Genomic DNA, 27,667 nt, shown 5'->3' with positions numbered 1-27,667 from the left:
ATAGCATCTATTTTAATTTAAGGTTCTGTTGAAGATGCTTTTATTCCTCTCGTGTAATAGGGCCAATATCCTATCCGAGATAGATCGGAATGGAAAAGGTTGGAGGAAGCCTTTGCCGATTGGCAAACAGATCTACAAAGAATAAGCAAGAAGCAAATACTAGAATAAGTTTTTATGTTTATATTATCTTTTGTTTGAATCAGTTTAATGTTATTAGGTTAAGTGGATCTGAATAAAAGGCTATATTATTATTATAATAGGGCCAATAGGGATCGCGTGAATCATGTGTCAAAATGTAAGCACAAGACCTCATAATGATAATAGTGACACGTACCTATTCTAAGTTAGCCTTATCATTACAGGAATTGAATAATGTCTTACAAGTACAATCGCAAAGAAGATCAGACCAATGTATCCCTTTGCATATAAGTTTATATGGGTAGTAGTAGTATGGGAAATTACATTTACCAACCACAGTCTTTATAACAAGAACATAATAGTAATAGGTACATATTACTATAGCTTAGGTAGGTACTCTCATCTTTGTAAAAAAAACTCTTGTACCTGCGTCTAACATTTTATCAATAGTTATAACACGCGCCTGTAAAAATAACGTAAAACATAATAAAACGTAAAACATGATATTAAACTTGTCCTTGAAACGCTGTGACCTCATTTCAAAGATGTCTGCATGAGGTGTACCATTTAATGGGTCATTAAAAGCGCCTCTGAAAATATTCCTGAATAGGCGGCAAAATGTTGTGCTCCCCTGAAATCTGTCGCATAAGCACTTATTATAAAGACACACAACATTTCATTTTCGTATTGACTCAGTTCAAGTCCAGCCAGCATCGTTATGAAAATAGCTGAAAATGGGGATTATTGAGAAAAACGTGAATTTTTCGGTGAGCGTGTCTCTCACGGCGCTGAAGCTGTTCGGGTTCTGGGCACCGGAGGGCCTCACTAGAGAACAGAAGATCTTCTATAATTGCTATGGCTTTCTCTCCTTTATGTTTTTGTTAGGTATGATTTTCGGTTTTAAAATGTCTCGAAGGTATTCTTAACCTTCTACATTGCAGGGCCATCGTGCCATTACTAATTATACTGAGGAAATTTCATGATCAATATATTTATTTCATTAAACACTAAGATCTCTAAGATTTGCCAATTAATTTAGGTATTGGTGTTGGTACACTGTTTACTTAATTATTAATTTAACTTTTGGCATAGGTATACCTACTGGATGGGGCCTGTTACAGGAGCACAATAAATTAAACTATTGGCTGATGTACTCCTCAAACTGACTGACCAACATTTGTTCGGCGACTTTTAAAAACCGATCAAGTGCAAGTCGGACTCGCGCTCCAAGGCGGGTTTATCCGTACACTACCCAATTTTTAACAATGTATTTTTTATGTGAATGTAATGTCTTTAAAAAACCCGTAGGGGTCGGATCAAAAACTAAGTAATTAAGTCCGACTCACGCTTGACTGCACATTTCTAGTATGTTTTCCTGTCATCTATAGGTAAAGACTATTTTGTGTATTTTTTCAAAATTTTAGACCCAGTATTTTCGGAGATAAAGGGGGGGGGATGGTCGGACAGACAGACACAGACACACGCACGAGTGATCTTATAAGAATAAAGGTTCCGTTTTTTCCTTTTGAGGTACGAAACCCTAAAAATAACTTGGGTTTTTGATTTTTAGTACACTTGAAAGCCGCAATTACTTGCGAATTTCGTTATGTTCAAAGCGTGACATTGTGTAACGTCATTTTATTTTCTTTATTTATTTGTGAAAATAAATTAATTCTTTTAGTTTAATCAATGACAATAAATGTAGAAATTTATTTGTATGAAAAATATATTATGAAGTCTAAATACCTACTTCATAATTTTTTTAAGTTGTTAAACACAAGTTTTATCGTGTGAGGAGCTCAATATAATATAATAATATATATGTAATATATGTTTTTATTATTTGCTCGTGTTACGTACGCACCCGGTGTTTAGCAGACTTTGGTAGGTACCGTAAAATGGGGTGAGTAGGGTCAAAACTCATATTCAAACCTCGATAACATTTTATTTATACATGAAATGAATGAAAACTGAATGGTGTATATAATAAGTGTTCCGGACGTTTATATTTTAGTTTTTATTTTATTTTGGGTAGTTCCATTTCATAACTTTGACGATAAAGAGGAAAACCCACCTCACCCCGTAGTGCCTCGTATTTGGGGTGAGAGGGGTTTTCATACAAAGGTGATTTTGGAAGATTGTTGGATCGATTTTTTTTTATTATGCGTATTACTATAGCTCCATTTTAAATTGGAATACATTATTTTTGTTGCTTAAAATCCCTTCTCACCCCCCTCTCAAACCTTCTCTCCCCATTCATAACCCACCTCTCCCCGCGAAACCTACTCACCCCGTTTTACGGTACTTACAGCCAAAAACCAAGTCGGGACCGGTTTTAAGTGTTAGGTACTTATGTCTCAAGTAGAAATAAGGCTCCATTATCCTTAACCGACAGGAATAGTACCTACAGTAAACTTTAGTTTTTCTGTGTGTATACCTATTATAACCCTATGTTACGCTCTGACTAACTTTGCACAAACTAGGCAGTATAAATTCATACATATACCTAAAAGTTCCATTTATAATTGACGTAGCACTTGGCATGGAAAATTTGCGTGGGGTGAGTCTTAATATCTGTCTGTGTAGGTACTTAGATGATTCTTTCAGCAAACTCTCAAAAGCTATATGTCGTAGGGACATACCTGATCACCCAGGTGGTGGACCTGTTCCTGATCTGGGGCGACGTGGCGCTGATGACGGGCACGGCCTTCGTGCTGTTCACCAACCTCGCGCAGACCACTAAGATCGTTGCTGTGGTGGCGCGAGTGGGGACTCTGCGGCCTCTAGTGAGCAACGCGGATCAATTGTTGGCGGCAGAGACAGGGCCGGGCAAGGAGATCGTTGACAGGTGATTACAAGATCTGGTGGGTTACAAGATCTTGCTCGTGGTGCCTGCCGACAGCCTGCCGCTCGCTACTAGCAGGTGATCATGATTGCAGGGGCAGGACCTTGCAGGGAGATGATGAGTCTGATTGCTGAGAGGTGACCAAATCGTTACCTTTTTTTCATGATATTGATAATATGTTCTTGCCCTACTTGGACAAATGGATGACTGCTGGCTGTCCAATCTTCGGAGTATGTGTTCCATCCATTACATCGCGTTTATCAACTGGGACTTCTTGGCTTACAGACTTCTGGTCAGTCATTAGGTTAAATGAGATGGTAAGTGATGATAGTTTTCGAGAATGCAATAGGTACATCAAAAATGTAGAAATATATAGTTTCTATATCGGTTTTGTTAAACTCTATGTAAGACACCTTTGTGGGGAAGAATTAATTGTCAGGAAGAGCGTCACAGGGCAAGTACTCTCGTATCTGTGCGTCGCTCAGACACAGTCAGAAAGAGCTGTAATCCTTTATCTCTACCGAGCAAGTAAAGCAAAGTTAAAAGCGACAAAAGAGCTTGTAGACGTCTTGCCTTATAGACGGTCTTCTCCGTATAGGTATACCTTTGTAATGTCCTTTATGTTTTTGCTAACTTAGACGTGTTGTAGTTGCAACCGAGAGACGCGGCAACAGCAACTGGTCTACTTGTGCCTGACGACGGTGACGGTGGCGGGCTGGGCCGGCAGCGCCGAGAACAACCAGCTGCCGTTGCGCGCCTGGTTAGTATTTACACCTACTACGAAAACTGAGAGTAATGAAGTGATATAATCACCCATACAACCATTTCCAGTCGCCGTTACGACGCGGTGTAGACACATCTTGTGTCGAGACCGTCTGTTTCGGTCACAATTCCAGTCGCAGAGTCGTCGCCGTGTCGACACAGTTACCAGAAATGGGGAAGGGTCGACACATGACACAAAGTGACATAAAGTGTGGTCGCCGTGTGCACACATTGTTACGAGTTTGCGACTACTTTATGCCAAAATCATTCGTTCATTCGATCATTTTGTTCCTGTCAAATGGAAACTGTCAGATGGAAAAATACTTAAATAAAAATAAGTGACATTAATACGCCATCTCTAAAACGGATTACAAGACGTAATTATATATTGTTTGCATTTATATTACAATAGGACTTAAATTATTATGGGGAATTAAACTGCTCGAGTGATTTGATAAACTAAGTGTAATATAATCAACGCGCCACCAATATCAATACACCAGTAATGAGTGTATTCCCATTTGTTCCCCCGAGAAACATATCAGACATCTTGGAATCCAAAATGGTCATCATTTTCGAATTCTGCACTCCCTAATTAAACCTATAAAACGATATCCATGACGACTTTTATGACAAAGTGCACGGCAGACATCTTGGATTTCAAACTGGTCATCATTTTCGAAATCGGCACTTCCTAAAACCTAGAAAACGATATTCATGACGACTTTTATGACAAAATATGTAGCCGCCATCTTGGATTATAAAATGATCATCATTTTCGAATTCTGCACTCCCTAAAACCTATAAATCGACATCCGTGACGACGCAAGTTATCTGGAGTTGAAACTCTAGGTCCATGGGGTCCCAGCGCGCATAAGTTGTTCGCAGAAATCGCGAAGCGTCTGGTTGACGTAACTGGTGACCGAAGAGCTGGCGGCTACCTCGCACAACGTATCAGCATTGCGATACAGCGAGGAAATGCCGCCAGCATCCTTAGTACAATGCCTCAAGGGCCTATTTTAGATTTAAGCTAGTTATTAATTTCGTTTAGTAGTACCACTGTATATATATTGTATGTCAATAAATGATTTATTTAGTTATCTTTATTTTCAGATCCATCCAATTGCTACAGAATACAAAGGACAAAAAAAGAAGCAAGGAGGTAATGAGACAAGCAACAATACGATGATTCCTCGACGCAATCGGGTGATTCTTAAATTGTGTCCAGATTTTTTTGCCATAAAAGTTTTTATTTTTCACATATAACTCTCACAAGTTCCGTGACATTTCGACCTTGTAATTTTTTAAATGTTTTTGTTTATATTAGAATAATATAATCAAGGTATGTTTATGCTTGATGATTGAAATAGTAACTCAAAAAATATATATTTGTGTCTTATATTCCTGCCGAAGACTTTTATTTTTCCTTTTCCTTCCACACAAGTTAGGCCAAGTAATAAGAATTTAGGGCTCTCAATTTTATCTTGACTTCTACATCAGTAAAGTTACGAGGCCATGTTTGGTATCTTTTTCGTATAAATTCGCAGTACCAAATTTATGTATGGTATCACATTGACACCATTCCGAAGTAAAAACATATAAACTTATTAAAATACTTTCTTTTGTGTTAGTCGGACTCGCGTATTAAGGGTTCCGTACATTAAGTCCGACTCGCGCTTGACTGCACATTTCTAATAGGTTTTTTTGGGTATAAAATTAAATTGTTTACCTTACATGTCCGTCTTTGGGTTCCTAATTTACATATACATATGTACCAAATTTCAACTTAATTGGTCCAGTAGTTTCCGAGAAAATAGGCTGTGACAGACGGACAGACATACAGACGCACGAGTGATCCTATAAGGGTTCCGTTTTTTCCTTTTGAGGTACGAACCCTAAAAAGATTTTTTTTTAATTTTGTGGAATGGTGTCAATGTGATACCATAAATGGATTCAGCACCCCAGATTTATACGAAAACGATACCAAACACGGCCTAGCACCTTCACTGATGTAGATATATCAAGATAAAATTGAGAGCCCTAAATAAACTTTCAAGAGCGGATATCTCAAAAACTATTCAACATATCAAAAGATTTACTGAATAAGCTTGTAACAAATTAAATTAACTTTCATTTTGTATAAGTGGCCATGTCGCTAAGATGCATAGTTTTCGAGATATAATCGAAAAACCGGAAAATGGGACCTTCAAAGCCCCCTCTCTCCCCCCCGCTCAAGGGCTACGGCCGGGGACTTTTGATATGTTCACCTCCTAACTTGTCCAAACCAAGTCAAAAATTGTGTTCCGAGCATTTCCCTCTACAACTTTTTTGAGCATTCGTTGCCTGACCTAAGTAGCGTATTGCATTTCTTTAAAAACTTTTCTGTAAAAGGTTGACGGGTGTTGGGTGTTTATATGGTTTTGGTCGATTATTATCATTTGCATCGCCCATGATGACTTACTAGAATTACGAGCACACGAGACACTAATAGTAGTTTGACAAACCTTGGTTTTCAAGAGGTATTTTATATTGACATTTGCTGTCACAAATTTGCTGTCAGATTTAGTCGCAAACCGCACGCAAAGTGCACACAATGTGTCGACACCTTGTTACGGAAATGTGTACACACGGCAACGGCACTTTGTTTCGAAACAATTCTAGACACATTGTGTGGACTCTGTTACGACACATCTGACATTTAGTTACCACTTTGATGATTCTGCGACTGGAATGGTTATATGGGCAGTAGCAAATTTTACTCAAAACATCATCAGGCCCCAATTTCACCACGGTGACAGGTGCGACAATTGTAAAACATCACTGTTGCTGACGTCACAGGCATCCATGGGCTACGGTTACCTCTTACCATAGGGCGGGCCGTATTCCTGTTTGCCACCATCATTGCATTATTTAAAAAAACTTTATTATATCGGAAAAAAACAGATATTTCTCTTGCTAAGTTTATGACAATTGTCACAAGAAACACGACAATTGTCAGGAAATTCCGACATGTAACTCATTTCCTGTCAAGAATTACCTACAATTCTTCTAAATCTTGACAATTTTATTGTCAGAAACTTCGCAAGAGAAATACCTGTTATTTTCCGATATAATAAAGTTTTGTTTTAAATAATACAATGATGGTGGCAAACAGGAATACGGCCCGCCCGATGGTAAGCGGTAATCGTAGCCCATGGATGCCGGTGACGTCAGCAACAGTGATTTTACAATTGTCGCACCTGTCACCGTGGTGAAATTGGGGCCAGGTGGCATTCTGGCAGTCAACGGTCGTGATGTACATTTTTCTTAGTCAAGAGCAAACTGAATAAGAAAAGCCAGTTTTGTTAGTTGTCAGGATAAGGTGATAGATTGATACGCAAGCATTAGGTTAGGTCAGGCAAAAAAGATGACTGACTCTAGAAAAAACACTATGTGGAAGTGATGAACTACCGATAGTCTTCGGATGAGTGACAATAAAATTATTCGTCTAACTCAACAGATCTGGGGGCACGGCCGTGCCCCCGCCAAGACGAGACAAAGGGCAAAAGGCAGTGCATATCTTTTCTCGGCACGTTTCGTCGTATTTTCGAACCCTCGTAGTTTCGGCTTGGATGATGCTAGAGGGCTGAAATTTTTAGTATACCATGGCGTTAGTAAACTTATCAAAAACACCAAGTTTTATTAGGCTACCTATTATACTTAAAATTTTATAGATTCTTTAATTTTCACTGTCCGAACCCTATGAAATTCGTGTCATAGAAAATACAGACTACTTCCTGAAGACCTAGAAGGCTGAAATTTGGCATGTAATGATAGGTCTGTATGCTAACACATATGGTGATGAGAAATCTGTAACTTTCGCCCTGCAACCCCTTGAAATGGGGGTACCTTAAATTTGCCGTAAACCTGAAAACATTGGTTCCTGAAGTACTAGAATCGTGAAATTTTGTGTGGGAGCAGTGATCGGAGTGCTAATAAAGAAAACACAATAAAAAAAACCAAAAAGTTTTCGAAGTTCAGATTTGAACCAGCTTCACGTAAACCAGCCAAGTAGCGCCCTCTATATTGGCACTGTTTCTTGTCGTAAACTTTTCAAAACCTTACTTCCTCTACAAAGCGAATTTGAAATAGAGGCGGATTGTCATAGTGAATTTACTGCCATCTTTCGACAGATGTTTAAAACTTTTAGAACGCCATTTAACTTTGATCCTTATTCTTTCGCTGATATGTGTTAAATTTGTTAAATATCAAAAAGTGTCACCAAGATGATGATCGCTCGAAAAGAATACCTTGTACAGGAGAACAGCTCGCACTTCGCACTCGCTTGGTCAATACAGAATAGTACAGATTTTAATTTTAAAAATAACTGGCCAAGTGCAAGTCGGACTCGCCGCGCTCGAAGGGTTCCGTACCATTACGCAAAAAAAGGTAAAAAATTACGTTTGTTGTATGGGAGCCCCACTTAAATATTTATTATATTCTGTTTTTAGTACCTATATTTGTTGTTATAGCGGCAACAGAAATACATCATCTGTGAAAAAATTGAAAATTTCAACTGTCTCGCTATCACGGTTCATGAAATACAGCCTGGTGACAGACAGACGGACGGACGGATGGACGGATGGACGGACGGACGGACGGACGGACGGACGGACAGACAAACGGACAGACGGACAGCGGAGTCTTAGTAAGAGGGGTCCCGTTTTTACTCTTTGGGTACGGAACCCTGAAAATGTCTTATGATATCGAAACCGCTACTTCTTTAGGCGCTGATCTAAATACAATGACTCCGTCATTTTGTAAATTTTCCATAAACTGAATCAAAAAACACGAGAACACAAAATTCATCGTGAATCATTTTTTAAATTTCTAGAAACATACAATTTCTAATAGATACAATAGGGAGTATTGCTGCAATGTTCTGCCGCCAGAGTGCAGCACTAGTGCACCTATTAAACCATAAAGTAACTTATACATACTAGGCCTTAAACAGTTTTTTACAAGTTTTCACTATGACATTGATGCATCAAGGCGGTTTGTTTACAGGTGGCCTACCGTGAAATTTCGTTATATATGCCTCTCTATCGATCGAATAGGCAAGAGTGATAGAGAGGCAGAAACCGAATTTTCAACTGCCGTGTTTCATGGTAGGCCATGTGATTGAGTTAGTGACGCAGAGTTTTGCGTAATATTCCCTATTGTCGTTTCTCATATCGCTAAAGCACGCGGTACGAGCAAGGTACGAGGCATGCCGTGGTACGGGGACGGGCTAAAAAACTGAGACAACTATCACAAAATTATTTTGTCGTCCTTATCATTGCGTTCATGTATGGAGGTTCTAATACAGTAATTATAAAGAGTTTTTTGTAAACTGTGACATGACAATTTCAAAAGTCATCAACACGTCGGGTTGTCAAAACAAACCAAAAAATTTGCAAAACTGGTATTAGATTTTCTTTAAAATGGGTTACGATATTCGAGAGTTGTTAATACACGTGGAACTGCAGCTCAAGGCTTAAGGCTTTATCGGAAACACTTCCCAAATTGACGACATCCACCGGCTTTTCAGTGAGAATAGGCCAATCGCCCCTGGTCAGCCTGAAAGGGCCATGCACGGGACCGTGCCAGTGCAAGTTGAGGAAAGGTTTCTCGACCACTTTAGACAAGTACCAAACCAACGTCAAGTACCTACTCGTATTATGTGGAGATGTATTTATTTTATTAAAATGCGGGGTTTGTATTGAAGTTTAATTTAGTTGGTAATAAAGTCGAATTTAAACTGTTGTGAGACATTTACTAACATTGAATAATTTTACGGTTTAGACTCACTTGTTTTAAGTCACTCGGCCGACATGTTTCGCGATGTGTAGTAGTAGTCAACTGTATAATTTATATAGGCCCTACATAGAGGGCGCTAGCAATACGTAACTTTTATAAAAACCTGAATGTAAAAATCTTTTAAAATGATTCCCGTTTATATGACCCTGTCCGTAGGTTCTATAAACGAATATGTCATTTCTAACTGGTATATCACCTCTTACAAAAATGAATGAAATCCCACCAAAAACATTTCATGTAAAGTGTTGCCAAGACTAGGCGCATAAAGCTTTTACACTAAAAAGTTATCAGATCCCGTAGTAGGTACCAAGACTTTTACTCTGTAAGTCCTAACTTTATAATCTCTAAATGTATAAAGCCAACATCTTGGTCAAACAGTACGGCTTGGCCGTTTCGTTGCAGTCACATAAACACTCCCTGGGTGGACTTTTTGCACAAAGTAGTAACACAGGTCTTACAAATTCTGAAAGTGTTCATAAATATGGCAGCAACGAAACGGCCAAGCCGTACTGTTTGACCAAGATGTTGGCTTTATACATTTAGAGATTATAAAGTTAGGACTTACAGAGTAAAAGTCTTGGTACCTACTACGGGATCTGATAACTTTTTAGTGTAAAAGCTTTATGCGCCTAGTCTTGGCAACACTTTACATGAAATGTTTTTGGTGGGTTTATTTTACTTCTCACAGTATTTGTAGGAAAACAACAATTGGTAATAAGAAAATATGGGCTACTTCACTCGCGATAGTTGAGATGTTAGCTAGCTATAGATGTTTAAAAAAACAACGGGTTGCACTCCGGGAGTGCCGGCAGAAGTGAAAACTCAATGACATTGAAACAGTTTTTCGATCAGGTCACGTGTCCGTCTTACGTCTTACGAATCTTACGATCACGTGACCTGTCGCGAGTTTAACATTTTATCCCCATCACAAAAAGTGCACAGCGCCGCTAAAGAAGTTTTCACTGCAATAAAACGGTTAGGCAGAATCTTTGGAATAATTCATTGACATATATTTATCATTGAAATACAAGACAGCACAGGCCTGCGCTATTGCGCGCATCAGCCAGTGCTCGCCACAAAACCCTTAAGGGAAGTAATTGATCATCAGCCGAAAACTGATCTGTAAAATAAAATAGCCATCCAAATCACTTGGACAACATACAAATATTTTGCTGGCAATAAATAAATATCGAGCTACAACTAATGTTCAACAAATAATTCACAATCGGTCAGCATTATAAAATTTATAAACCAATATCGGTCTGCTTCTGGTATAATTTATCAGCTTAATAAATACTTGAGCTGCAAAATTATTATTTGGTCAGCAAGATTTAAAAATTGGTTGGCAGAATAAACATGTCTTTAGGCAGTTTAGTTGAGAGGTATGCATATTAAAGGAATGGTTATCTGATATAATAAGGTGGGTTACGTGTGATTTGAAAAATCGGCATAGTTGCAGGCGGAGCGAAATCAGTCCACGTGATGCGAGCAGCCAATCGTGAGCGTACATTTCATTCGATAATTAGGTACGGCTTATTATTAACCGGGCAATAATAATATAATTTGGCTGTGCATTAATATTTTAGCACCAATAAATTTATATTAGCCTCAAATTTAAGCATCATATTATTAAAAATCTGGCAGCAAAATCAAGCCACCCAAAAAAATTATAGGGAACTTGAATTGATAGGTTGGCGTCTAAAATAATAAGTTGGCAACTAATATTGTGGCTACCGGGCCAAATCAGCTTTGATTGACCTTGGAAACAATTGTGCCAACCGGCATCGCCTGAGACAAAAGTGTATACTCACTGCACTAGCCTACGAATAAAAGTTCGAAAAAATTATACATTTTGAAAGGCTTTATCTCGGAAAATATTAGATGTACAGAGACAATTCTAGTGTCTTATTGTAGCAAATTTAGTCTTCTTTAAAAACGCCGTAGGAAGTTACTATCAAAAACTAGTACTTTAGGGTTATAATGGCCCAAATCTAAAAAAAAATTGCGGTTTATTCGATTTTTGACTAAGTTGCGTTCGGCGCTCGAGGTCACAAACTTGGATTATTCATTGGGCCAACATCATAAACAAGTCTGCAAAAAATCAGAACTACCGGATTTGACGCAAACGCAAAATGTATAATTTTACTGTATTATAATCCACAAAACACAAATTTATTTACCAATAATACCCTACAGTCGAAATTCTTAATCATGGAACACCTAATGGCCATTATACCATTAAGTCTTTAAATTTTTAATTACCAATTACAATAGTTACCACTGTGTTCTGCCAGAGTCAAAAGATAGGTGCGACGACGAGCGAAGCGAGGAGGAGCGTGTTAGGTTGACCGTGTAGTGACCAAACAAAATATTTTAAAAGAACTTCATCTTTAAATTAATAGATAGCCATTTTCTTTTTAAAATGTGCTTCATAAATAGTCGCCAATATTATAATTCAGTTGCCAAATAAATATTTGGTACCTGCCTAAAAATAAACAAAAGCTGTAACGGCATTAAAATACAGCTCATATTGATATATTTAAAGGCTCCATTTTTGTTGCCAAACTATTAATTTTAGTACCCATTTCTATTATTTTAAACTACCCAAATTCGATTAATTAGTTGACCGGTTAAATACGTGCCATTAGGTACTTGTTTGACACCAAGGCCCCTATTTCACCACCGTGACAAGTGCGACGATTGTCGACATCACTGTTACTGACGTCATATGCCTCCATAGGCTACGGTAACCGCTTACCATCGGACGGGCGGTGAGCTTGTTAGCCACCAACATTTTAATTAAAAAAAAAACTCCATTATATCACTCAAATTAATGTAGGCTCTAAACGTGTTGTGATATTCAGTGTGTATATGCCGACCGATTCCGCTGAAAACTTGCCAATCTTTGTGGAGTGTGTGAGTACATTACATGCTATTATCGAGGACAGCGAGGTAGATGCTGCTTATGTGTTAGGGGATTTCAATGCTCACCCTAATGAACCCTTTCACAAGGAACTTATGAGTTTTTGTGAGGACAGTCAGTGGATCTGTGCAGACCAAGAAATGCTTGGGCCCGACACTGGTACCTATACATATGTGAGTGACAGTCATGGATGTGAGCGCTGGCTGGACCACTGTGTGGTGACTCAGGCGGCCTGGTCTACTATTTCTAAAATATATGTAATGTATAATGTTTATTGGTCTGACCATTTCCCACTAGTCATTGAATGTAACTTGGATGTAACTCATTCAAAAATATATAATTGTAATATTGATAGGTCAAAAGTTTTCTGGGGTGACAAACAACCTAGTGATATTATCAAATATGAATGTAAATGTAATGATTTGCTAAAAGTTATTGACTTTCCTACACAGCTCAGTGAATGTGCAGATAGCTATTGTAATATTGGTAATGACAACTTGCATAGGGAAGTTATTAATAAGTTGTATAGTGACATAATTTGTGCCCTTAGTTCGGCCTCAGTATTCTGTAAAAATGACTTGCAGAATAGGAAAAATAAACATATAATGGGTTGGAATAAACATGTGGGTGAGGCTCACAGAGAGGCCAGGCTTAGATTTCAGATCTGGGTGGCTAGTGGTAAGCCCCGTTCTGGTCAATTATATGATTCCATGTGTGTAAGTCGCAAAGTTTTTAAAGCTAGATTAAAATGGTGCCAGCAACATCAGGACCAAATTAAATTGGACCGGTTGGCTTCTTATCATGGTAAAAATGATTTTCGCAATTTTTGGAAGAGTACTAACAGATTAAATTACAGGCCGGGGCTCTCTGTGAGTATTGAAAATGAGACCAATCCTGTAAAAATAGCCAATTTGTTTATGAATCATTTTTCTGTCAAGTCTCCCCTTAGTGCAGAACCCAGAAGGGAGGTGGTAGGGTCAGCTGGGTCTGTGTGTACTACTAAAATTACAGCAAACCAGGTAAGTAAAGTAATTAAAAATATGAAGAGGGGCAAGTCCCCTGGGCATGATGGGCTTAGCATTGAGCATCTGCAACATGCTGGGCCACATCTGCCCAGGGTTCTTGCCATGTTCTTCTCACTTTGTATCAGCCATGCTTACCTACCACCTGATATGATTCGCACATTGGTTGTTCCTATTGTAAAAAATAAGACAGGTGACATAGCGAAGCTGGCCAATTATAGACCAATTTCTCTAGCAACTGTGGTGGCTAAAGTGTTTGACGTGGTGCTTGATGCTCAGCTTGATAGATATATACAAATCAGTGATGCGCAGTTTGGGTTTCGACCCAAACTATCTACTGAGAGCGCGATACTGAGCCTCAAGCACACCGTCGAATACTATACACACAGGAAGACTCCTATATATGCATGTTTCCTGGATCTCTCCAAGGCGTTCGATCTGGTTAACTATGAGCTCTTGTGGGCCAAGTTAGAAGAGGCGGGGGTCCCTATGGATATTGTGCATATACTTAGGAGTTGGTACTTGTGTCAAGTTAATATTGTCAGATGGGGAAAAGACATGTCAGAGGAATACAGGTTGGAGTGCGGAGTGAGACAGGGTGGGAGAACGTCTCCTAAGCTCTTCAACCTGTACATAAATGCTCTCATCGAGGAACTCAGCAGCATACATGTCGGCTGTCATATTAGCGGTGTATGTATGAATAATATTAGCTATGCGGACGACATGGTGCTGTTGAGTCCCTCACCGGGAGGGCTTGAAATATTGTTAAAACTATGTGAGAAATATGCATGTAAACATGGCCTCAGATATAATGCTCTTAAAAGTGAACTTATGGTTTTTAAGTCTGGGACGAAAAGTCCATCAGTTGTACCACCGCTATATCTAAATGGCACACCCCTTAAACGAGTGACATGTGTCAAGTATTTAGGCCACTTAGTCAATGAAAATTTGCGTGACGACGCAGATATAGATAGGGAACGTAGGGCGCTGGCGATTAGAGCGAATATGATAGCACATAGGTTCAGAGGCTGTACAGCTCAGGTCAAAATTACACTCTTTAGAGCCTACTGTACCTCTCTTTATAGCTGCAGCCTATGGGCTAATTATTCGCAAAGATCGATCAGCGCCCTAAGGGTTCAGTTTAACAACGCTTTCAGGGTACTGTTGCGTCTGCCACGCTTCTGCAGCGCGTCAGGCATGTTCGCGGACGCGCAGGTAGACAGCTTCTCTGCTACAATAAGAAGGCGTGCCGCCGCGACGCGTCGCAGAGTGCTTGACAGTAGCAACAGTATCCTGAGTGCGATAGCGGGTAGGCTCGATAGTCGCTATATGCAGCACTGGTCGAACCTGCACCGTTCCTTAGCTCCCTATGAAAAAATGTAGTAGGTAGATAGGTATCTAATAAATTAAGTACTAACATAGTCTAAATTACAAGCCCTGCATGTACATGTTTACTAACCTGTTATGGATTTTTGTGGTCCGAAATAAATGATTTTTATTTTTATTATTTATTTTATTTTTTATTTATATCGTCCGTAAATAAATACTTATTTTGCGAAGCTAATGACAACTGTCAGCACAAGAAACACGACAATTGTCACGAAATTCCGACACAGAACTCATTTCCTATCATTAATTACCGAAAGTTCTTTTAAATCTTGTGACAATTGTCATCATCATCATCATAAACTTCGCAAGAGAAATACCTGTTGCCGATATAATAAAGTTTTTTTTTAATAATACAATGATGGTGGCAAACAGGAATACAGCCCGCCCGATGGTAAGCGGTAACCGTAGCCAATGGATGCCTGTGACGTCAGTAACAGTGACATTTGTCGAATTGTCGCACCTGTTAGGTACCGTGTTGAAATAGGGGCCACTGGTCCTAGAAAAGTGGGTTGGGTTAGGTTATAACTGCGGCCTTTACAGAAACCAACATTTAATTTTGTTTAAAAAATAAACTGATCTGCAAAGGGTAGGTTAGGTTGATAATTTATGCTGATAAACTGATTTTTCAGCTAACCAATTTTTGCGGATCAGTTAAATTGTAATCTAAAATGAAATAATTCGCTTACCCACTGATTGCTTAACAAAAGATGATTAATGGTAGATCGCTTACTGACTGCCGCTCAAATAATTAATTTGCTTACCATAAGTTGCGGACCAATTATCAATTTCTGCTGAGCAAATATATATTTTTGTTCATCAAAATAGGAATATTCTGCAGATCGATTAAATGACACCCCTACTTCAATTGGCATGGTACACCTTTAGCAAAGATAATTTGAAATAGAGGACTATTGTCAATAGGGGATATTACTTCAATGTACTGCCGCCAGAGTGCAGCACTACCGACTCAGTAAATTCATAGACTAACTTATACATACTGTGCCTTAAACTGTTTTTTGACAACTTTTCACAGACAATAAAAATGACATTGATGCATTAAGGCGGTTTGTTAACAAGGGCCTACCGGTAAACGCGAAAATCGAAATTTAGTTATCTGCCTCTTTATCGCTCGAATATGCAAGAGTGATAGAGAGATTAGATAACGAAATTTCGATTTTCTTGTTTCGCGGTAGGCCATTATTTCTTGTGATTGATAGAACAAGTATAGTCAAGTAAGTATAGGGAAGTATAGAATTTTGTGCATATACGTCCATTATTTTATTTCTATTGCCATGCTTGTTACCATTTTCATCTTTCAGACTGGATATCCATTTTTGACCTTTAGATATTCCATTTCTAGCTACTCTGAGTGATATGTTCTTGGTTAATGCTGTTTTGACTAAATTAGTGTTGTAGTTTCGGATATCAGTTCGTATGCTACGTTTAGTTCTTCTATCTATTGCGCGATATTCCGCTGAGCCTATTTTGAATTTACTTCGTTCCTCTATTAAATTTATTGAATTGGTAGATAGTAATGTCTGTTTCTTTCGAGTGGCTGTGACTTTTTTACTTGCTGATGTAAATGCGTCTATAATATTGTTGTACTGGGTCTCTGTGTCGACGTCATCTAGCTTTAAAGTGCTAATTTTGCTTTGAAGTTAAATCGATCATTATTAGCTGTTAATGTGGCTCGGTCCAGTTTTATGTAGAGTTTTGAAAATATGTTCTTGCGATGGAGTTTGAAATTGAAGGTTAATGTAGTTCTAAGTGGTCGGTGGTGTGAGCTGAATTTTACTTTATTTAGAATGCCTACATTTCTGACTATGTCATGAATAATGACATAGTCAGAAATGTATTATTATACTAGACAATAATATTATATTAAATATTATATTAGACAATATTCCTCTAGTCTAAATTCTCTTTGCCTATAGTGATATGTATTCTGTGCCTAATATCGACATATAACAGGTACCCGTACGACACGTCGATGTCACCGGCGTACGAGCTGACGTACCTGCACCAGGTGGGCGCGCTGTTCGCCGCCGCCTACCTCAACGTCGGCAAGGACACGCTCGTGACCTCCCTCATCGCGCAGGCGCGCTGTCGGCTGCGTCTCGCCGCGCTGCGCCTGGCCAGCCTCACGGACGACCTCACGCCCACCGTGCAGGTATCTCTCGCTACCTCAACGTCGACAAGGACACGCTCGTGGCCTCCCTCATCGAACAGGCTCGCTGCCGACTGCTTCTCGCCGCGCTGCGCCTGGCCAGACTCACGGACGACCTCACGCCCACCACGCAGGTATCTCTCGCTACCTCAACGTCGACAAGGACACGCTCGTGGCCTCCCTCATCGCGCAGGCGCGCTGTCGGCTGCGTCTCGCCGCGCTGTGCCTGGCCAGCCTCACGGACGACCTCACGCCCACCGTGCAGGTATCTCTCGCTACCTCAACGTCGACAAGGACACGCTCGTGGCCTCCCTCATCGCGCAGGCTCGCTGCCGACTGCGTCTCGCCGCGCTGCGCCTGGCCAGACTCACGGACGACCTCAGGCCCACCACGCAGGTATCTCTCGCTACCTCAACGTCGACAAGTACACGCTCGTGGCCTCCCTCATTGCGCAGGCTCGCTGCCGGCTGCTTCTCGCCGCGCTGCGCCTGGCCAGACTCACGGACGACCTCACACGCCCACCACGCAGGTATCTCTCGCTACCTCAACGTCGACAAGGACACGCTCGTGGCCTCCCTCATCGCGCAGGCTCGCTGCCGGCTGCTTCTCGCCGCGCTGCGCCTGGCAGACTCACGGACGACCTCACGCCCACCACGCAGGTATCTCTCGCAACCTCGACGTCGGCACAGACACGCTCGTGGCCTCCCTCATCGCGCAGGCTCGCTGCAGGCTAACGACTCGCTGCGCTGCGCCTGGCCAGCCGTGAGGGACGGACTACCTCACCCCGGACACCCCGAAAGTTCAGGTTGTTATACTGCCTTATTGTTCATGTGTAAATAAAATCGCATTTTCAAAAATATTAACTCTTAGGGCACTCTGACTGCGGAGCAAGAAGCAGAGGCGTGGTCACGGCTGGAGGTCGCAGCGCGACGGCACCAGGAGGCGCTGCACGCGGCGGCGCAGCTGCAGGCCTGCTTCTCCGCCCCTGTATTCGCGCAGTTCGGCGTGTCCATGCTCATCATTTGCGTGACGGCCTTCCAGCTCACCGCGGTACGGGGGTTACAGACTTGTACCTTTATGACCAAATACATAATCGGCCAAGAGCATGTCGGGCCATGCTCATTGTAGGGTTTCTTAGTTACCATTCTGTCATATAAGATAAGATAAGTATCATAAGGGAGTACCTTACTCAAAAACGACTAGACTGATCATGTTCGCTATAGTTTTCATTGAAAGTATTTATCAAGCTCTTGTTTTACGATTTTTTTATATTGTTTGGACCCGTGGTTCATAAGTTAGAGGGGGGGATACATATTTTTTTAGGGTTCCGTACCCAAAGGGTAAAACGGGACCCTATTACTAAGACTCCGCTGTCCGTCCGTCCGTCCGTCCGTCACCAGGCTGTATCTCACGAACCGTGATAGCTAGACAGCTGAAATTTGATTTGATTCACAGATGATGACGTATTTCTGTTGCCGCTATAACAACAAATACTAAAAACAGAATAAAATAAAGATTTAAGTGGGGCTCCCATACAACGAACGTGATTTTTGACCGAAGTTAAGCAAGTGGGACAAAGGAAAAAAAAACTTTTTGTATGGATGGTAACTCTAAAAAAAAATTTTTATGCTTTTTATTTTACCGTTCTATCGCAATTTATGATTTATGTATCCATGGCAAATTGCAGCTTTGTAGCACTAACGATCACGGAGCAAATAAGGCTCGGACAGACAGACATGGCGAAACTATAATAGCGGCAGCCGTACGACCCCAATTTCCTAGAAAAACCGCAAATCGATGTACAGGTTAGCCATTTGGCACACGTATACAAAATTTTTGACCCGCAGTTCGTAAAAAAAAATCCCTTAGGAGGGGAGTGCCGAGTCATTGTTTTTATTGTAAGGGAAAAAATTAAGTTTGGTATTATATGAAACGGATTTTTGAGGCGATTCTAAAAATATACCACATCATTACATTTTAGCCACTTTTTGAAATTAAAACAAAAATAATTTTCAAAACATACCTATAAGTTTGGGCTCCTCCAGATACGATAAGGCTGATTTTTTTTTGTACAATATACCACAAGTAATACATGATATCCTCATATCTAACCCTAATAAAGCAATTTTGAAAATAATTTCATTTAGTTTTTATTTTTATTTTATAATTTTACTAAGTGATACAGTCCTACTTCAGTACCTATTTTACGAGATACGGTGCATATTAATCATAAAATGATACGTAATATCCATATATCCAACGGGGAATACCTTTTTAATTCTTTTACTGCGCCTTTTCATCAGCTGGTATAGTTTTGTATGAAAAACTAAACTAAACAAATCTTTGATCACAATCACAATGCATGCAATTTGATACATGTACATACAAGAGTTGCCCTCAAGTCTCAAGAGCTTTCCCTTTAAAATAAAAGTGTTGATACAAAGAATGTAGGTGTATCTACCTACCTATATAATATATAATATACAGTCATTTAGTGCAAGGTGTTTAATAAATGAGTTTTTTTGTCTCACAGCAAACTGGAAACTTGGTCCGTCTGGCGTCGATGGGCACGTACCTATTGAACATGATGTTCCAAGTGTTCATATACTGTTATCAAGGCAATCAGCTTTCAGAAGAGGTAATAAACTGTTGTTTATTATAAACACTTTTAAAATAGGTACAAACTTAATTAGACCTCCGGCGAATTTAGTTTCGATATGTACCAGAGGCCCTACTGTCAACATCGACAAATCGATGTTAGCGGTAGGCCCTCAGTGGGCCCGGTACACGGTACAGTGGCAACGGATGAAGATAGTTTGGGCATATCATCTTTTAACAATTTTGATTTGAATATTGAAGCTATAACTGTAAAAGATTTGTGTGAGTGAGGTTGTCACTGCCATGCAGCAACAACAAAATAAGAAAGCGGTGGGCGTTGACAATGTACCTGGAGAGCTTTAATGAGGCGGTCTGGAAGCTGTTCTCCAAAATGTGGGACGAAGAGCGAGTACCTGCCGACTTTCGCGTCTCTCGCATCTGTTCCTTATATAAGAACAAGGGAGACCGCGCGGACTGTAATTCCTATAGAGGTATATCCCTTCTAACTTCTCCGGGGAAGGTCTTTGCCCGTATTCTACTAAACCGCCTGATACCGTTATCGGAAAGCATTCTACCTGAGATCGAATTTGGCTTCCGGCCAGATAAAGGAACCTGCGAGGCTATTTTCTATATACGGCAACTGCAAGAGAAATGTAGAGAGCAAGGTCAACCAATGTATCTGTGTTTTGTTGATCTAGAAAAAGCCTTCGACAGCGTGCCTCGCGAAGCTTTATGGGTGGTTTTGGCGAAACTGGGATGTACGGAAAAGTTTGTTAGGATGGTCCGGCTATTGCATGACAACATGCAATGCTGCGTAAGTGTCAAGGGCGAACAATAGAGTTTTTCTCTGTTAGCTGTGGCGTGAAGCAGGGTTGTGTGCTTGCGCCCACTATGTTCGCCTTATACTTTGCAGTAGTATTCATATTCGCTATCGCACCGATGGTGGCATATTTAACCTAGCCCGGCTTAAAGCGCGCACCAAATAAGTGTCTCACGCAAGTCACGCAGTCATAACGGAGATGATGTATGCAGATGACTTGTGTTTTGTGGCCGAATCTCCAGGTGCTCTACAACAGCTTATGTCGAGTCTTGATGAGTCATGTCAAAGATTTGGCTCAAAAATAAATGTCAAAAAAACTGAAGTTCTAGCCCTGACATAATTGCCAATTCCCGGATTGACATTAAACTCGGCCGAGACTCGCTTAAGCATGCAGAGCAGTTTAAATACCTATTACAGCCCAGTGCCACCTTGACAATAAATTAAACTGCAGAATAGGAGCCGCTGCAGCATCGTTCGGAAAACTTCGTTCCAAGGTGTTTCGGTCATATATGACATAAAGCTCGCTACAAAAGTTGTTGTATGCATGGCTATTGTCCTGTCAAATCTCAAAGTGTGAAAGCATATTCGCTCATTGAACAGCTTCCACCTAAGATGCCTCCGCGACATTATGGGCGGTGCATGACTTGTCCGACCGTGTTCGGAACACGGAGATCCTTAGACGTGCTGATGTCGTCGGAATAGAGGCCTACCTAATGAGACGACAGTTACGATGGAGCGGTTACGTCTCCCGCATGTTCCAAGACCGAGTCGCGAAACGCATCTTCTGCAGCGAACTGCAAACTGGTAAGCGAAAGCAAGGCGGCCAGTTTCTGTGGTTCAAAGATGTGTTGAAGCGGGATATGAAGAGAGCTCATATAGAGCCAACAACATGGGAAACACTCGCTGGTGACCGTCCACAGTGGAGGCATATTGTGCAGACGCAGGTGCGTGATTTGAAGCCAGGCGACGCACAGAGCTTGACGCTAAGCGTGACGAGCTAAAGGCCAGACCACCTGTGGTCATCACGTATAATCACGTTGGAGGGGTGCTGACCTGCAGCAAGTGCGGCCGCACATTTGCTGCAAAGATTGGCTACGTCAGTCACCTGAGAGCGCACCAGCGACGCTCTCAGCGGTAGAAAAGCAGTCGCTGTAGCCGAAAACGGCTAGGAGATGATGATGATGATGAAAATGACTTGTGTATTGTATTGTATAATTTGTATAGAGCATAGACATCGCGACGGCGGTGTATTCGTGCGGATGGACGTCGTGCGGAGTGCGGCTGCGGCGCGGCTTGCTGCTGGTCATGGTGCGCGCGCGCAGAGCGGCGAGACTGTCCGCCGGCGGATTCGCTACCTTATCGCTTGCGTCCTTTATGGCAGTTAGTATAAACAAACACACGCACACAATCACACCGACGCTGCCAGCAACACAACCCTCTTAAACAAACAACATCATCACTGTACATAAACTTCACTGTGAAATGCTTGATCATTGGTGTTAACAACTCATATATAATTATTAGATTAAACGAACTTACCTTAAGTGAAGTTCTATCATAATAACATGATTCTCTCTCCCTGTTAATTAACTATTGTATAACCTTTATTGTATCCAACATTTATCACAATTTTCAAAGCTTTAAAAAAAATAGCTCAAACACTCTCACAGTTATGCAGTCTGTGGTATCCGGTACGCAAGTCATTTCGTTTAAAGTAGATTGTTGTTTGTAGGAGCAACCCTGTAATTTGGGAACAGTATATTAACATATATACAAGGGAAGGGATGGGACTCTCTTAACAGGGAGAGAGAATCATGTTATTATGATAGAACTTCACTTAAGGTAAGTTCGTTTAATCTAATAATAACATTTATCTCTCTCCCTGTTAATTAACTATTGTAGATGTTTAAAGATCGGGTTGCGAGTACATAATCAAATCATACAATGCATATAAAGTAATTTAAAAGTTATTTATTAAAAATGTAACTTTAGATAATCATGTATTTATAATCAACATAACAGTATAACAATCAGTCTGATACCAAGTTACATATAGTATTGCTAAACTCAGTAGGTTCTAAGGTAATAGGTCTGTTATAATGATTAGCAAAACAAATAGAGTTTTGTGACCAACCAGCTGTTTTTTGGATAACATCTATAGATATACCAGATCTGCTTGCAGCAGATGTGCTGGCGTGTCTAGTGCTATGAGCTGTGAAGATGGTAACGTCTATGCCCGCCTCCCTAAGGACATTTTTTATCCAGCGACTTATAGTCTGTGTAGAGACAGCATGATGAGGTTTTTTATGTGTAATGAAAAGATTGTTAGTATTTCTAACATGCTGTGTTCTTTTAATATAAGAATGTAAAGTAGTGACGGGACAAATTTCAATTTTATTGCTGAATTTTTTTAAATATAGAAATGGTTGTTTACTATTTTTGCCTGAAGTTTTTATTAAATCAGGTATAAAAATTTGGACACTGTCATGATTAAATTGGATATTATTAATTTTAACCAAAGATAATGTTTGGACCCTGTGGCCTGTCGTCAAGGCGAGTAACGTCACTACTTTATGGGTAAGCTGCTCTAGGCTTATAGCTTCATTAGGGTACAACCCTTTTATGTAATTGAGAACAACGCCGGGATCCCATGTTATGTTATATTTTGGCGTTGGAGGTTTTAATCGGAAGACTCCTTTGACGAACCGTTTAATCCTATCATCAGATCCTATTCTAGGGCCAATAAGAAGAGATAGAGCTGACCTACTACTATTAATTGTGCCGTAAGATGCCCCAGTATCAAAACGCTCAGTTAAAAATTGAAGTACAAATGGTACAGAAGCTTGATAAACATCAATCTTATGGCGTTCACAGAATAGCCACCATTGTTTGAAAGAAGTATCATACTGTTTAAGAGTATTGTTTGAGAGAGAATTAAGCATTATGTGAATTGCTGATTTTGGCGTTCCACGTCTACCGTACGCCTCGCTGATAGCAGCCCGGCAGCCAGGGTAAGTTGATGATGTAGGGGGTGGACATCTCTGAAAGGAGACGACAGTAAATTCTTGTTAGGCTTGAATATTAGAGGATCTGTAATTAACAATGACTTTAAAAGAGGAAACCATGACTGTGAAGGCCAATATGGGAACACCAGTATACCTTCAGCTTTTTCTCTTTTAATTTTGTGTATGCATTTTAACAATAAGGAAAAAGGAGGAAAAGCGTAAAAGAAAATATCGCTCCAGCTGACAGTGAATGCGTCTACAGTAAATGCTTCTGGATCAGGTTTCCAAGAAATGAATTTCGAGCATTTGTTATTAATCCTCGACGCAAATAAGTCTATTTCTGGGTGTCCAAATGTTTGTGTGATCTTTTGGAAACATTTTTGAGAAATTTCCCATTCAATATTAATTTTTCTAGATTCCTCATCAGCCTTAAAGTTATCTTTTGTGTTAATATAGGATGCAAATATCCAAATATTTCTATCATTACACCATTTCCATATTTCCCTTGTAATTTGGTTGAGATGAGGAAATTGAATACCACCCATTTTGTTTATATAAGCTACTGCAGTTGTGTTATCGACTCTTAACAAAATTTCACAGTCATGCAAGTTTTTAGCAAAACATTGTAACCCTAAAAAAGCTGCCTTAATCTCTAAATAGTTAATGTGATTTTCTTGTTCAGATTTTGACCATGATCCAGATGTTCTATTCGATGCACAAACTGCTCCCCAGCCAGTTTTGCATGAATCTGTATGAATTTCCATACAAAAATCGTGATGTTTAATCAAGTTGAATTTGTGTAAATTCATACTCCACCAATGAAGTTCAGAATAAACAATATTACTAAGAATCATTTTAGCTTCATAGTTATCATTGAAATTTAATAATGCAAGGTATTTTTCTCTTTCTAGTAGTTTGGTAAAAACCCAACCATATGGGACAGCTGGGCAAATTGAGTTAAGTTTCCCTAGTAATTGAGAAAATTCCCTTATTGTACAGTTTCTTTTAAATTTAAACTGCTGAATCATTTCTAAGATAGTCTGTTGTTTTTTCTGTGGGACTGATAAGGACAGATTAGTTGAATCCAGAATAAATCCGAGATATTTGCATGTTTGGCTTGGTGTCATAACACTTTTTTCAAAATTAATTACAAAACCTAAATCCTGAAATAATTTACATGCTATATTGATGTCATTTAGACATCCATTATATGATTGATTGAAATATATACTGTCATCCAGATAACATGTTAGGACTATATTTTGTTTTCTGAGATAGGTACAGACCGGTTTGATTAATTTAGTGAAAACATAGGGAGCAGAGCATAACCCATATGGTAATGCATTAAACTGAAAAAGTTGTCCGTCAAAGCTGAACCTTAGAAACTTTCTGTGTGACTCTGCAATTGGCAGGGAAAGATATGCCTCTGTCAAATCTATGGAACCCATAAAGCAATCTTGTGAAATCAGTTTACAAGCAGTTCTAATATCTTCTAATTTAAAATGATGTGTAACAACATATTCATTCAACTTTTTTAGATTTAATATAAATCTAAAAGAGCCATTGGGTACTAAAAATATTGGAGATGTAAACTGGCTACGGTCTGGAGAACACCTAGAAACTGCACCAAGTTTTAGTAATTTTGTTATTTCACGATACATGTTTTCCTTTTCTTTCCCATGCCACACTTTTTGCATCGCCTCATAAGGTGGAGGGGTAGTATGAAATGGAATCTCATACCCTTCCAGCCATTTTAAAATCACAGGATCGTCAGTGATTTCTAACCAATTATCCATAAAATGTCTAAGTCTACCTGCATGTACCTCGGGTTCTATCGGTGATATCTGGATCTCTGCTTGTGAGAGCTGTGTCTGTCTTTCCGGTGAGGCTGGTTGTAATGCTTCCGGGGTTGATGGTATGGTTGCCCACCACGGGCTCGATGAGTCTGCTGATTGTACTGTGGTGGGCCCTTCCAGTTTAACTGCTTAAACTGCTTGTTACTTGCAGGCTGTTTATATTGCTTTTTCTCTTTATCTGAAGTATTCTTTATGGTATTACAAGTTTTTTGTATTGTTTGTGCAGCCTTGATTTTTTCTGCACAATCTGCACCAAATAAAAACTTATCAGTTTTTTGATGACGAACAGCATCTTGGATAGTTTTATTGGCCCCAGCCAAGCAAAAGAATTTTCTAGAACTTGAATCCTGGTGGTGCATTTCTGCAGCTAACTTGGCCGCATCATTAATCTCCTCAATCAGCATTTTGGAGTTAATATTGCCTAATAAAATATTTGTTAGGCATTTGCCTAAACAGGACATTAATGTACCTGTTAGGTTTTGTCTGAAGACAATCCTTTTATCTCTTTTATTAGAAGGTTCTGAAAGTGTAGCCTGAATTTCTGGGTTTACCACTGGGGCTATCGCAGCAGGAAAATTAGCTGGAGGCGGGTACTTCTTCACAATTGTCTCTCTAGCTTCTTTACCCAAGCCATCATTCATAATCTTCATCCAACGGGAAGCCAGTTCAGATCTAATAGGGTTGCCAACTTCTGTCTGCTCCTGACCTTCAGTCCCCAGTGCAAGAAGAAACTCCTCTGGGAGTTCATCGTCAACAGGCTCTGTAATAATTATATTATTATGAAATAGTTGTATATTAGAATAAGTTTGTCTATCCGCAAAGTGATAGCGCACTATGAATGTTATATATTAGCACTGTCTATCCACATTGTGATAGCGCCTGCCAGAAATAAAGTTAATTAGAATCAAGGGCATGTCTATCCGCTCTGTGATAGCGCTTAGCCACAAGTTGCTACATCATGTAGCAGTTAAGATATTATTTCTCTATACGTTAGATGTTACTAAACTGAGAAAGAAAAACAATAGCCTTAGATTTATGTACCATCAACGCACCTGCATTAAGATCAAGGTCATTATCTTGTGGCATCGTATGAAGTGGTGAAGGTGACGCAGATGATGGTAAAGAGTGTGACTGCGGCGGCTGTTGCGCAGGCTTCGATTGCGGTTTTTGTGGCGTAGGGTCTTGATCAGATTCAACAGAACGTCTTCTCGAAGTATCTCGAAGCTTTTCTTGTAATTTCTTAATCTTTCTCCTGATGTAATCTTCATCCTTTTCCTTATCTCTTTTCCTTTTCCCCATTATTTTCACTTTTCACAGCACTCGCGAAAAAACCAAGCACTTAACTACGCGCTTGTTACTAAGAAAAGTAGCGATCGCTTCAATTACGATTTACGAGGTCAGTTTTCAAATGAGAGAAAAAACGGACTTTCAGGCCCAACCGGAAAATGCCAGAATAGAAAAAAGAATTACTAATTCAAACAAATCTATCAGTCAGTAACAACCAGAAGAAACATACTCTTCCCTTTCTTTTGTATGCTAGTACTAGTGTCAAACAAGGACAGTATGACTCTTTTTATCTATGTTTGAGATGAGACAGTGCTGCCGTGATAGGCCAAACCATAGATAAGATTTGACAACAAAAACAAAACAAAGTTATATACTCGTATTCTTCCGCCATCACGGTGCTTCAACTATTTTTAATTATGTAATGATTATTTCCGAATGAAATTCGTCTGAATTAGTTGAAAAATAACAATAAGACAACATACCTGAGGGTCTTGTTACCTTACTTGCTTAAACTATGGTGTATATTGTATACGAATCGCCATGGAGTGGACGCCGGCGCATTGTTTTCATAAGCCGGATCAACGCTAAAACCGTGTTTACGCCGTACAATCACATTTATTTTAACTTTGATCACATTTCTACACCACATTAACATTGTTATTTCACTAATTAATTGTCTAATCATTTAATAAAATAATATTTACTGGAGAGTAGCGTGACAATGTTGGTAGCACAAAAAAGTTAATGGCTTGCGTACCGGATACCACAGACTGCATAACTGTGAGAGTGTTTGAGCTATTTTTTTTAAAGCTTTGAAAATTGTGATAAATGTTGGATACAATAAAGGTTATACAATAGTTAATTAACAGGGAGAGAGATAAATGTTATTATGCAGGTACATTAATTATTATGCATTGTTGCAGATAGTGAAGACCTCCTACTCGTTGTTCACCGTGCTGCAGCAGGCCGATGAGCAAAAATAGACAAAGAATCTACCTACCTACTGCACTAGCTACC

General features: G+C 39.8%; 1 protein-coding gene across 1 annotated transcript; it reads left to right on the top strand.

The window, feature by feature from the left end:
• The first annotated feature begins 831 nt into the window (after nucleotides 1-831).
• LOC134796376 (odorant receptor Or1-like) lies at nucleotides 832-27,667 on the top strand. Its single transcript, XM_063768560.1, has 8 exons — nucleotides 832-1,023; nucleotides 2,773-2,986; nucleotides 3,633-3,743; nucleotides 16,889-17,087; nucleotides 17,955-18,134; nucleotides 19,618-19,722; nucleotides 21,727-21,882; nucleotides 27,574-27,667. The coding sequence occupies exons 1-8, from the start codon at nucleotides 873-875 to the stop codon at nucleotides 27,631-27,633; spliced, it is 1,176 nt and encodes a 391-aa protein (XP_063624630.1). The 5' UTR covers nucleotides 832-872; the 3' UTR covers nucleotides 27,634-27,667.

This window comes from Cydia splendana, chromosome 13 (assembly GCF_910591565.1).
Source record: "Cydia splendana chromosome 13, ilCydSple1.2, whole genome shotgun sequence".
Taxonomy (NCBI): Eukaryota; Metazoa; Arthropoda; class Insecta; order Lepidoptera; family Tortricidae; genus Cydia; species Cydia splendana.
This window is presented reverse-complemented; position numbering and strand designations above follow the sequence as displayed.